The sequence below is a fragment of the Anastrepha obliqua genome, chromosome 5 (assembly GCF_027943255.1).
Source record: "Anastrepha obliqua isolate idAnaObli1 chromosome 5, idAnaObli1_1.0, whole genome shotgun sequence".
Classification (NCBI taxonomy): Eukaryota; Metazoa; Arthropoda; class Insecta; order Diptera; family Tephritidae; genus Anastrepha; species Anastrepha obliqua.
The window spans coordinates 93,415,618-93,428,495 of NC_072896.1; the positions used below are offsets into that span (position 1 = coordinate 93,415,618).

Here is a 12,878-nt window from a genome sequence, read left to right on the forward strand (position 1 = left end):
CTAGAAATACTCCTAAAGCGTATTCCTTGCACTCTAGAGCTTTCTCTAAAATTAACACTAGTGAGTGTAACGGAGACTCAGTGGATCTGCCTTTAGTATATGTGTGTTGTGCCTTAGACATAAAGTCTGATATCCTATTTTCTCTAATGTAGGCGTCAAGGATTTTCTCAAGCGTTTTCAGGAGGAATGAGTTCAAACTGATTGGCCTACATTCCTTTGAGAGTATCGGGTTGCTTTTACCTGCTTTCGCTTTTACTTTGCTTCCTTCCAGAGTACTGGCTCATAGTTACACCTCAGACATCCTGTGTATATCGCTTTTAGTCATGGTACCAAAAGATCGTTCATCCTTGAGAACATGCCTGGAAAAATTCTGTCTATGCCTGGCAATTTAGATGGGTCAAAAGTGTTTAATGCCCATTCTATTTTTTGCGTTGTAATAAACTCTTCCGTAAGGTTTGCTACGTTATCTTTCAAGGGTTCGTGATCTAAGTAGTCTATGCATCGTGAAAAATGCGTAATGACTATATCTTGTAGTGATTCTTCACAACTATCAGCCCAGTCTCCGTTAGTTTTCCGAATTAGATTGGGTGAGTTGGAATTTTTCGATAAAAGTTTACAGATTGCAAAGAAGTGTATGTTTATGCATTACGAGTGCGCTGAGTACAACCTCCGGCGATGCCCTAAATGCTATGCTTGATTTGCTGCCCTTTGATCTGAAGATGCAGCAGGAAGCAATAAAAGTAATGTGTAGACTCCATAAATATGGTTTCTGGCACGAAGGCGGACTTCGGCACACAGAGAAATCTTTAAGTTGCTATCTGAGCAGTATGCACTGTTTTTCGCACCTAAGGACGATCTTATGCCCATAGAGTCATTTGGATAGAAATGTGATGATCCCAATTTTTATTGCTCATGCATTTGAGTAATCCACAGTGCATTTTCAGACGTTTGACGGATATTTTCTTTAGCTGAATGGAGCTGGATGGTACTTAAACGATAGTACCGCTATGGGAATGGTAGCAGTTTTCTAAATGGAAATTTTTGGCATTCTGAAAATAGACCGCCAGACTGCGCTGAAGGACCTGGAGAACGCAAAGCAAACTTCAAAGTTTATTTAAGAATGTAAGCAGAAGGTTAATTCTGTTGCAAGACGGTATAAGGTTGTACTTATACGGGACACCGCAGTGTGCAAGAAAATTAAATTGCCGATGAATTGTCCAACTGCGGATCAGCGGTTATCAGATAGGGGCCAGAGCCAATTATCAGTTATACAGGAATAATGAATTTGATCGGCCATTATGTCTGCGATTTTCATTAAGAGCAATGATCCGGTCTCGAACGCTGGAGAACTGCAAAATATTTTGTCACAAGCCCGAACAGAAATCTGGCCAAATTGCTTCTAAAACTTGGTAGCAAAGACGTTCGTTTGATGGTCGGTAATTATTAAAGAACACAAACCATGGGGTCAGCATATGTCGGATCCAAGGGAATCAAATCAACTCGTATGCGAAGATTTCAACTCTCTGTCCAATACCTTTGATATATCGTGATCGATTTTTACCGTTAAGCAGACGATATACTCTAAATTTTCATAAGTCTGAGGAATTCTTTGCATAGCTCAAAAGTTTTAGATCTCGACGCCGAAAAACTTTGTGCCTTACTTGGTTCGACGCTACGTACTGATCAAAGAAAATTTAAAACACACAACTTGTTTTTTTTCTATTAAGTGTAAGTTGATCAATTCAGCGCGCCAAGGGACGCGTAATCTTGTCCCTCAATCATGCAATTTTGTCTTTCCAAATATAGTCAGGTATCATTTTAATGGAAAAATTCGAAACTTTCATTTGATCAATTAAAAAAATCAAATATGCAGAAATTTGAAAAACGAATTTCGGAAATTTTGTTTTCTACATATATAAATTTGGTTAGCTTAAAAAAATCCAATTCAAACAAATTCAAAAATGGTTCCAAATCCCTTCTTTAGCATGATTAAAAAAAAATTTAGAAATTTGAAAAAAAAAAAATTTGCCGAAATTTTGTTTTTCTAAAACAAGGTTAGGTATCATTTTAAAGGTGAAATTCATAACTCGTTTCATTTGAGCATAATTAAAAAAAATCAAATTTAAAAAAAAAGTTAAAAAAATGCTAATTAAAATTCAATCCAATCCAAAAATGGTTTTAAAGCTCTCATTTGAGCATAATTAAAAAAATATTTTAAAATAAAAAAAATGTATTCTTAATAAATTTATTCTTAATAAATTTTTTCAATTTGTACTTTTTTAATTTGCTTATCGAAAGGAAAGTGGTCCAATGGTGCTGCTTCGGATAGCAGGAACAGGCCAAAGATCAAACCCGATAAGGAGAAGCTGAAGGCCAAAGCTCGGTATAAGGCCGCGGTCAAAGTCTGTGACCGATTTGGCAGCAAGTCCAACCTGACGAAGCAAGAGGAGGAACGGTTGGCTTGAGCCAGGGAGTAGATAGAAAATGGCCGGGCATTCTACGCAGCAAATCTAAAGTTCGCAGCCTCCAATCCGAAGTATGCGAACAAAATCGAAGAAGAGCTAGCCATCAAGAGGCAGCGTTCTGCGGATAGCTAGGCCTAAGCGCCATCGAAAAAGCAGACGCATAGGCACGAGATGGCTAAACCGAAAAACGGATACGAGGAAAGACCTACGACGTCGAAAGCAGCGGCAGCGGCCAGTGAAATTGCCAAGAAACATCTGATAGTGGCACTCACTGACCGTAGTGACAAGCTGGGGGAATGTCGCAGGAACGGTGGAAGGTAGTGGAAATGAAGCTGCAAACCCTATTTACAAAAATGGACGCAGAGCCGAACGCACCCATGCCAGCATTTGACGGAGCAGGGTGGTTCAGCGGCGTCAAAATAATAAAATGTAAGGATGACGCTCACGTGGCTAAAGGAAGCAGTTAAAACACTTCAAGACCTGTGGGAGGGGGCATCACTTGAAACTGTAGATCGCAGCTGCATTCCCTCAATACCGAAGGCAAAGGTTTTCATTCCGCGAGTGGTTAAATCGGAAAATGCACTGCGGCTGCTTCAAAGACAAAACACGGACGTGCCGACAGACGACTGAAAAGTGAGCGTGACAAAACCAGCAACTCATGGAGGCCAAGACTACATTATCGAGATCAACAAGCCGGCAGAGGACCTGCTTCACGCGCGATTCGGGAGGATGGCTTGGGGAGTTGGTAGCGTGCACCTTCGCCTCAAAAAGCGCAACCCGGCAGATGACAACCACAACACGCTCGCTGCGGGTGAGGTGGAAAAGGATCTCGGTATAGAAGAGATCTTGGAAGCCTCCCTCAATATACAGGAAGCGGAGAAGGGTGAGCTGGAGGAAGTATCCAACCCCGAGAAGGTAGTGAGGCCAGATGCTGAAGGTCCCCCACAAAAGTAAGAACGGCTCAGCTGAGCTGCTGCTCAACATAGAGGGAGTCGGCTACGATGTGGCTCTAGTCCAGGAACCATGGATAGTATCGGACAACATAGTCTCTGGCCTAAAGTCACATAACTACAACACCTATATCCCGATTGCAAAGAATAAGGTAAGAACAGCGATAATGGTTAAAAAAAGTATATGTTCTTATATTGATCATAATCTCTCTTCAGACGATCTGACAGTGGTGGCGCTGGAGGGCTGTAAGGATGAGACGTTACTCTTTGGGTCTTGCTAGGTGAGTCACTATTTAACTATATTCTTCAGAGTAGCCCAGAAATAGCTAAAAGAGGTGAAGAACCTACATACGTTGGACCAACCTCGAAGAACGTACTTGATTTAACATTCTACGCAACCAAGAATGTTATGGTGCAGGAATGGGAAGTGTTGAGAAAAACACTCCAACAGCGGCACTGGAGATGATACTCAGCATGCCACCTATTCATCTTATGGCGGAAAACCTGGCAGCGAAATCCGCGAGGAGATTATTGGCTGCGGGACTATTCACCTGCAGAACCTTCGGACACAGCTCAATAGGAAAGTGGAGTTCAGGTTGCACGGATTACAAGACTCCGTACTTTAATTGGGAGCGAAGGTTTCGTACTACAATTGAAGAGGAGGGATGGCACAAAGACATGAAGCCTGGCCATAGGACTTTTCACATTTATATAGACGGCTCTAAAACTTTAAACGGAGTGGGAGTGGGCATTTACTGCTCAAAACTAGGGATAAGGCAGCCTATGAAGCTACCAGACCACAGCAGTATTTCCCATGCGTTGGTTTTTGCTGTAGGGAAAGCCGCGGAACTAGAGCAATAAGCTCATATTGTATTAAGTCCAAAAATGTTCGACGGAGCATGGAGGCCATAGAAAGGCTAGCCGCAACCAATAGGCTGCATATCTACTGGGTACCTGGTCACAAAGGCATTATGGGGAACGACTACCATTGGAACAAGAGAACGACATACCAAAACCGCTTAACACAATATACAATGAAATGGACGACCACATGAAAAGCGAGTGGAAGCTAGGTGGACTAATCTGACCACATGCAAAACATCAAAAGTTATGTGTAGAACTAACGACAAAAAACTGACTCAATTCGTACTTACGCTCTCGCGAAAGGACTGCAGGACTATCATAGGTATGCTGACAGGTCATAATCTATTGGCTGCACACGCGTACAAGATAGTTATTGCTAACACGGACAAATACAGGAAATGCAAGAGGGTGTTGAGGAAAATGCCTGGGAGCCCCATTGTTTGAGGGTCTGGAGGACGTCTTAAAAGCGGATCTCCCAGCTCTGCTTAGATTCGCCAAAAGCACTGCATCCTACATGATGTCTACTTTCAGAATTCATAGAGTTCGGCCTACATCTGATATCGCTAGGGACCAAAAGGTATATGCCAACCAGGCTAACCTAACCTAACCTAGGGAAAAAAATAAAGGAAATAAAAAATATTTGCCTTGCTTTTTCTTAGACCGACAATTATTTGCACTACAATTAAAAGTAATTTCCATAAAAATAATCAAACATTTTTGGAATCTTTATATCTCGACAGTCACTCAATTCCACTTCAAAATGTCATTAAAATTGAAGCTAAAGGGTTTTCCAATAACAGTATTATCTATCGCTATCGCGAGATGATTAACGATTTTTTATGGCCGGAATTGGATGGTATTGATCTGGACAACGTTTATTTTCAACAAGACGAACAACGGAGCCATTGATCTTTTACGGGAAAAGTTTCTGGACCGTGTTATCTCTCGAAGAGGTGATCACAATTGGCTACCGAGATATTGTGATTTAACACCTTGTGACTTTTTTCTTTGGGGCCACATGAAAGAGAAGGTCTATGCCAACAGCCCAGAATCGCTTCAAGACCTCAAAGATGGAATTCGGCTATCGAGGACATAGGGCAGCCACTTTGCAATTCGGTTATGGAATACCTTCCTCTTTATAAAGAAATAAACATCCGATCATTTATATTAAAAAATAGCATTTTTCTTTGAATTCCAAAATAACACCTTTGTTTGGAAAACCCTTTATATATTTTTTGGGGGGCACACTTGACGTGTTTTTCTCCTTACAAATAAATATTAAAAATAAGAACTTAAGTGTTTGCACTAGATTCGGCAACAGATAGCCCCAGCTGCTATTAAAGAAAAATAAAACATCTGCACACTCATAGGCACATGAACTTGAGTGCTATAACCTGCTGGCTAGAACACGACTTATCAGTAAAATGTTCACCAGCGTAGCGACTATCGCTGAGCGCTGATAAACAGTGAGCGAGTATTAATAACTGCAAAAACAACCATAATAGAGTATAAGCTTTAACGCCAACAGAGAGCATTAGTGAGAATTATGAAGAGCGAACAAAAATATATTGTTAACAAAAACAAAAATGAATATGAAAACACGTCAACAACAATGACCTTTGCGTATACATGCAGATAAATGGACTCCACCGTTGCTCACATCAGCTGGGTATCAGCTACTATATATATTTAAAGAAGCGCAAGCAAACAAGTGATCACTAATTCCAGCCGCTGATTTAGTCAGTACTCAACGTTTGACAAGTGCAGAGCGCCAAGTCTCCAAGTTTTATTAGCAAAAAAATACAAACATGTCTAGAATTGTGAGAAAATTGATCAGCACCAACAACGCTGCAAAGCCAGTAGCGCCATACAAGTATGTAAATATATATGTATATATATGAGTATATGAGTATATACGAGTAATATATAAAAAGAACACTATTACAAAATACAAATGAACTTCGAACGATCATTAAGAACAAATTGACACTTGTCAAAATAGGCCATTAAAATTATTAGTCTTGCAAGTCAAAACCACTGACCACCAGCATTCTCAGCTTTTATTTATTGTCCACCATACAATTTTTGTTCTTTATATTATATTTGTGCATATTTATGCTTGTATATTTATTTTATATTTAATAGTCTAGCTGTTGTTGCCGATCGCACAGTCTATGTATCCGGCTGTGTGGGCGTGGACAAAGACACTCTGAAGCTGGTGTCAGGCGGCATAACGGAGCAAACAGAGATGGCCTTGAAGAACTTGGTTGCCGTACTGGAGGCTGCCGGTTCTGGCGTTGACAAAGTGCTCAAAAATACAATATACGTAAAGGATCTGAATGACTTTGGTGCGGTCAACGAGGCTTACAAGAAAGGTGAGTAGCGCACGTGTAATTTGTTTTTGTTTTCTTTATCAAAATAATATTGAATAATCGTTAATTGTGCGGTAATTGTCAATAAGAGACTTGAAAAAATGAGTAATAAATTGCTTATCAGTTGGTAGTACGAGCAAAACAATTAATTATAGCCGGTTGATAAGTGAGTATTTTAACTGTTTATTGCAAAGGAAAGTTTTACATATATGCTCGCTGCCGGTATGAGCTTTTGATTCTGCTATCTTTATTATAAGCACACAAAAATGCTATGAACAAGATTACGTCCATCAGAGAATGCGTGATGTCTCATTGGTACAATTGCCTGAGAGAGATTTGAAAGTGCGAGCAAAAATGCAGGAAGAAGAAGAAGAAATAAATCAAACCACACACGAATAAATTACACAAGTGCGACGTCACACAAACAGCGCTTCTGCCGAATTTGATGAGAGCAGAGTAGTGGTACCATTTATTATTCCCTTCATCGTGATTCTCTCCACGCTGGAGAGAATTCTATCATTCTATTCTGCTATCATTATTGGATTTCTCTCTGTCTCTGCTCGCTCTAAAAAAATGTCTCCACAAATATAATAACAAATTTTTATTTATTTTTTTTTTTACAGTCTTCCACAAAGATTTTCCCGCACGTGTCTGTATTCAAGCAGCCCATCTACCTCTGAATGCCTTAGTGGAGATTGAGAGCATCGCTTTGACCGGTGATGTGGTGACTGAAACTAATTAATTTAAAGTTTGTTAATTTTTTCAATAAAAAAACTGATACGAATTTATTTGAAATTACTTTCGATTTTTATTTATTATCACTTATTTGTTACAGTTGTGTATATATGTACATATGTATATACAGGGAATGTTGCTGAAGTGACAGTCATTAGACCGGATATAAATCCGGGTCATTCCGGTTATGTAGAACCGACTGTCGTGGCAACGAGCTCTAAATTCTCAATTCAAGCAAAATCACTCAAAATTATTGTTTTTTATTCAGTGAAAAATATATTCAAAAACAAAATTTGATGATTAATTTTACGCCACCTGCAAATATTTATACATATGTCGCTTTGTCTAATTCAATTATGATCTTATGATTAACTAATTTTTTATGGGAACAACATTTCTTAAATTCTTGTATGGTAAATATTTTGTTGCAAGCGCATTACTCCGCAGTTATAATCGTAAAATACCTTCTCATTAAAACCAAGCTTTAGTAGCTAAAGTAGGTCTTCAATTTTAATCAATAACAGACACTCTAAAGCAGGCTTTAGCTGATAAGAGGCTGGACAGAGTCATCCATATGAAATGAAAAAATTAACTAAGCCCTAAGAAATCAAGTGAATATTTTAACAAAGTTCACCCTGTAGCGGCAGCGAAATCTTTGACTTTTTTCTATTTATTTGGTCTCTAAGTTGTCAAATTTTGTTTAAAATGCTATAAACTGTCAATCTTTCCTTATATATTTTGGTATTCGAGGGGACAAAAGCAAAAATGAAATAGATTGCACTTATCGTTTTTGCTCTAGTGCTAATACCGTTGCGTTGTTCTTTTTGTATTTTTTCTTTATTTAAATGATGTACAGCCTAAATCAGGCGCCAAGCGATTATCACCCTTTCATTCATCTCGTCGGTGTAGTTGCAGAGAGCAACCATTCCCATGACAGCTGGTTCTATGTACCGGAATGATTCGAGTTTTTCCCGACCAAGGGTTGCCGCTCCAGTAAACTAGCTCCGTCTAGTGCGCTGAATGAATTGGTCCCTCTAAACCCTTACGTCACCCTAAACAGCCACTTTTTCTAAATGTATTCTTCCTATACTAAGATACATATATGCATGTACATATACACATACACAACATCGTCATATTGGCATTACAGTCCGGAGTGGACCATTGACACCTCTATAATACGCCTCCATTCCCTCTATGTTGTGAGATTCTCATCTTTCGTATCGTCTTCTATGTCTTGCAACCATCGTCGCCTTGGCCGACTTCTCCTTCTTTCTCCTTAAGGATTTGCTTGAAAAATTTTGCGTGAACTTCGGTGGCGCGTAGCAACTATAGAAATAGATGCCACATATTTTTGCTCGGGTATAATAATCACTGTCGGTGTGCGGTTTGTCCTGCAGGGTATTTCTTCTACAGGCCCATACTTTTCCTGTCCACAATGGTTCATATTGATCTGCTTAATCCTAATTTTTTTAATGTACGCCGCTTGGTCCAATCTTTTGACTTGCATCCGCAGAAGGGCTTTTTCTTGCGTACTTTCGCTTGGTGACCCTTATCGTCACATTTGAGAAAGTTCTGGCTTCTGTCGTCTACGTTTGTACACGGCCTCGCCAGTTGTCCATACTCCAGGCATCTATAGTATCACCTGAAGTCAGGCTTTTCTCTTATTCGGCATACCACCCTGTCGATTTTGATGTGTTGCTTATCAAACCGCTGTTTGCATGCCTGCATACGCTGCTCTAACACTTTTTATTGCGCTTCCACTAAATAGGTTAAGCTCGGTAACTTGCGTGTCTTTGGTTGTGAATTCATCTGCTCTAGATCAGGGATCTCCACCAACATTTCACGGGTTGATTTGCACCTGGCCACCTTGCCAATCTTCTTCTGGTACACTCCTGTATTTGCCATCTGCTCTTTTTTCAACTGAAGCAGGATTTCGCCTTTGGGCGTCTTTCTTATGCGCGTAACGTTCTCGCAAAGTACAGATATGAAGTTTTAGCAACTTCACACTGCTTGTATCTGTAAAACAGCTCATGACATCAACGTCAAAATTGTTGTAATGACAGTTCAATATATTTTTTATAAGCCATCAAAAGGATTTGCGTCTCAGTTGTGTTGATTTTTTTTTTCTGTGATGGAATTCAAACGTAATAGGGTGATTGCGTTATATTTGGCTGGAAAATCACAACTAGCAATTGTTCGTGAGCTCTGTCACCTCAAAATGAATAAAATGTTTGTGTATCGCACTATAAAACGTTACAATGATACTGGTAGCATTGCAAAACGCTATGGAGGTGGATCAAAAAACCGCAACAGCGCCATTTGGTTCGGAAAGTGAAGGCTCGACTTGAACGAAATCCACATCGAAGTGGAAGAAAAATGGTCAAAGAATTGAAAATATCGCAATATAGCATTCGACGCATATTGAAAAATAAACTCAAGGTCAAGGCTTACAAGTTCCAAAAAGCACGCGATCTTTCACCCCAGCAAAAAAAAGTTCGGTGCGAAAGAGCAAAGGAGCGCAAGCGCAACAAGCATGAACGGGGCGAATTTCCTAACATTGTGTTTTCTGATAAAAAAAATCTCCCAATTGAGCAGTTCATAAACACTCAAAACGATCGTGTTTACTTGACCGAACGCTCATACGAGAATTTGAGCCTACGGAATTTCCCATCGCAACTAATGGTTTGAGCCGCAGTGACCGCTGACGGACGCTCTCCAATCGTTTTTATCGAGTCTGGTGTCAAAGTGAATGTGACTTATTATCGGGAAAATGTTTTAGAAGCTGCTTTAGAGCCGTGGACACGTAAACACTTCGGTCGTAGACCATGGACGTTCCAACAGGACTCGGTTTTGCTTTTCTTGGGTGGCGTATTTTTGCTCACTACCCGATAGTGCCACTTTCTCATTGTTTTTTTTGCAATGTAGGTGGCGAAGATTTTGCTCTCTCAGGCCTTTCTACACTGAGCGTGTTGGTAAGACTCCGACTCCTTAAAAGGATCAGCCCCCTCGGTTAGGTCCGCTAGTAGATCACTCGATCCACTTGCACCTGGTGCCTTTCTGATAGCCTCTTCCAGGCTTTCATTATTGCTACCGATAATGGCTCCATATATGTTGCTGCTGTTGTTTGTTATGGCTCTCAGCACTGCCCACTATCACATATACCACCAGTTGTTGGAGCGGTGCACACTGTTCTCGATGCCGGTGGACAATCGGGTGCCTGTCGTTAGCTGGTCGTGGGAAGTATGATGTTTTGATTCCAGATAGAGATCAATGGTTAAGTCCAGAGAAATTATTAACGGGATACTAGCACACTTTCTACACCGACGGATCCAAAACCAGCGATGGAAGCGGATCTGGATGGTACTTAGACGACATTAAGACATTAAGTACTCCTATACCACAGGACAGATGACCACGGTATTCCTTACGAAGGTCTGTGCCATCTTAAATGTGGCGTACTGGCTGATTGAGAAAAAGTGGCGGGGCAACAGTATTGGAATTTGTAGTGACAGTCAAGCTACACTGAAAGCCCTTGCTAACCCACGCTGCTCTTCGAAGTTAGTCGGTGAATGTAAGACAAAACTGAAGTGTGTTGCAAAACACAACAAAGTAAGTCTTATTTGGGTGCCTGGACATTGTGGTATTGCAGGGAACGAGTTAACTGATAAATTGGCAAATAAAGGCTCTGCAAGTATGCCACTAGGCCCTGAGGTCGTTGGTCTGAGTTGTGAAAGAACCAAACAGGAAAATAGCGATCTTCCTCCTAAAACTCAGCAGGAAGGACCTGAGAGTACTGGTGGGTGTAATCACAGGATACAACGTCTGTGGTCAGCATATGGCTACCATGGGGGTCGTAGACAGCCCGATATGCCTATGCTGTCTTGAGAATGACCACACTGCAGAGCATTTTCTCTGTAGCTGTCCTGCATTTTCCAGAATCAGACTTAGGATATTGAGTTGCGATACACTGAGTATGGACAAAGTTCATACTCCTCCTTTTCCGGATCTCTTAAAATTCATCAATGAATCCAAGAGATTTGTGGAAGAGTGACCCCAACCTAATTTATCCGTTTTTACCATCTACCTTTTATCTTCCCTATCACTATTCTTTCTACTGATTTCTATCCGGGTGTAGTACAATGGTCTACCGACTGAGTGCTTGGACTCGTCCAACCCCCCACAAATCTAATCTAATCTAATCTAATTTATGGTTCTCATTTTATTTTCCATTCTTTGTTTTGTTTACCAGCGCAGCGTGTGTAGGGGGAGAGCCGAAATAAACAGGAACGGGTATACCCTTGGAGACAGTTTCTAGTTCCCTTATGCCTGTTCTTCACTTCACCGGTCTCGGAAAGCACGGATGGTCTGGAGCTCACCTGGGGCATCGCATAGTACTACCTTTGCGTCCAACACACACTCCCTGACTTGGGCCCGAAGGCGCTGGTCACTGATACAAACCGTGGCTAACACCTCGGCAGAGCAAGTTCACATCATACTCTTTACTTCAATAACAGAGATGGTTCTTAAAGTGATGAGAGACTCGCAGTGCGCCACGGCATATACCGGTCAGTTAGCAGGCGCACCTAACATGGTGAACAGACGTTGACCAGGAAGCCGTCTATTATGGAAACCGCCGCGCCTGGATTCATATTGATCAAATTTATGTAGTTATTTTTGTGGTATACGCAGTATTTTAGGTGATAATCCAAATATTTTCTGCTGAGTTTATCAAACGCATGTTTAAAGTCTGTAAATGGACAGTGCAAATTAATGTTGAACTCATAGCATTTTTCGAATATCTGCGACATAATAATGCATATACGCATACATACATATGCATAAACGCTTAATCGCTATGCGCCTCGACAACATGCGACTGAGATGATCAAAATTTCTCATTCACTTCACCCAAAAGAAACTTTCACAGCTTAATGCCGCCTCCAAAATTATGGCATGACACATTAAACTGAATGTTGAAAAATGCGGATGAAGCTAAAATATGCATTTTAATGTTGTAATTAACAAAACTGTTTACAAGCGCACAATATACAATGTAATTAATTTAAATCACCGCTTTAACTTGCAATTATGTTTCATAAATAAGCGAAAAAACAAGCGAGTTGCATTTAACGAAAAACCAAAAAAGCGAGAAAAAGGAAATTTCAGCACAGGAAGCCCAAATACGCATATGTCATGCATGTATGTATGTGTGGGTGTGTGTCGATGGGTGAGTATGTTGGGGCATGCAAGTACATGCCGGATGGATGCCTTAAAGCGCCCACACAGTGGGTGATCGCACAGCAAAAAAAAAAAAAATAAATAAAAAATAAAAATAAACCGAAAGCACAAATGAAGAGGACTCAAAGGCAAGAGCGTGGCTAACGAAATGAAGGTTGCACCTTCAGTGAAACTGATGCAACATGCTGTTACTGTTGTGGCTGTGGCACTTTCATTTAAAAAATGAATGCGTAAACAGCGACAAACACTTG

At 40.5% G+C, this 12,878-nt stretch overlaps 1 protein-coding gene across 1 annotated transcript; it reads left to right on the forward strand.

Moving 5' to 3' along the window:
* Window positions 1-6,002: 6,002 nt before the first annotated feature.
* LOC129247998 (rutC family protein UK114) lies at window positions 6,003-7,449 on the forward strand. The gene is made up of 3 exons (XM_054887391.1): window positions 6,003-6,152; window positions 6,425-6,654; window positions 7,275-7,449. The coding sequence occupies exons 1-3, from the start codon at window positions 6,088-6,090 to the stop codon at window positions 7,391-7,393; spliced, it is 414 nt and encodes a 137-aa protein (XP_054743366.1). The 5' UTR covers window positions 6,003-6,087; the 3' UTR covers window positions 7,394-7,449.
* Window positions 7,450-12,878: the final 5,429 nt, after the last annotated feature.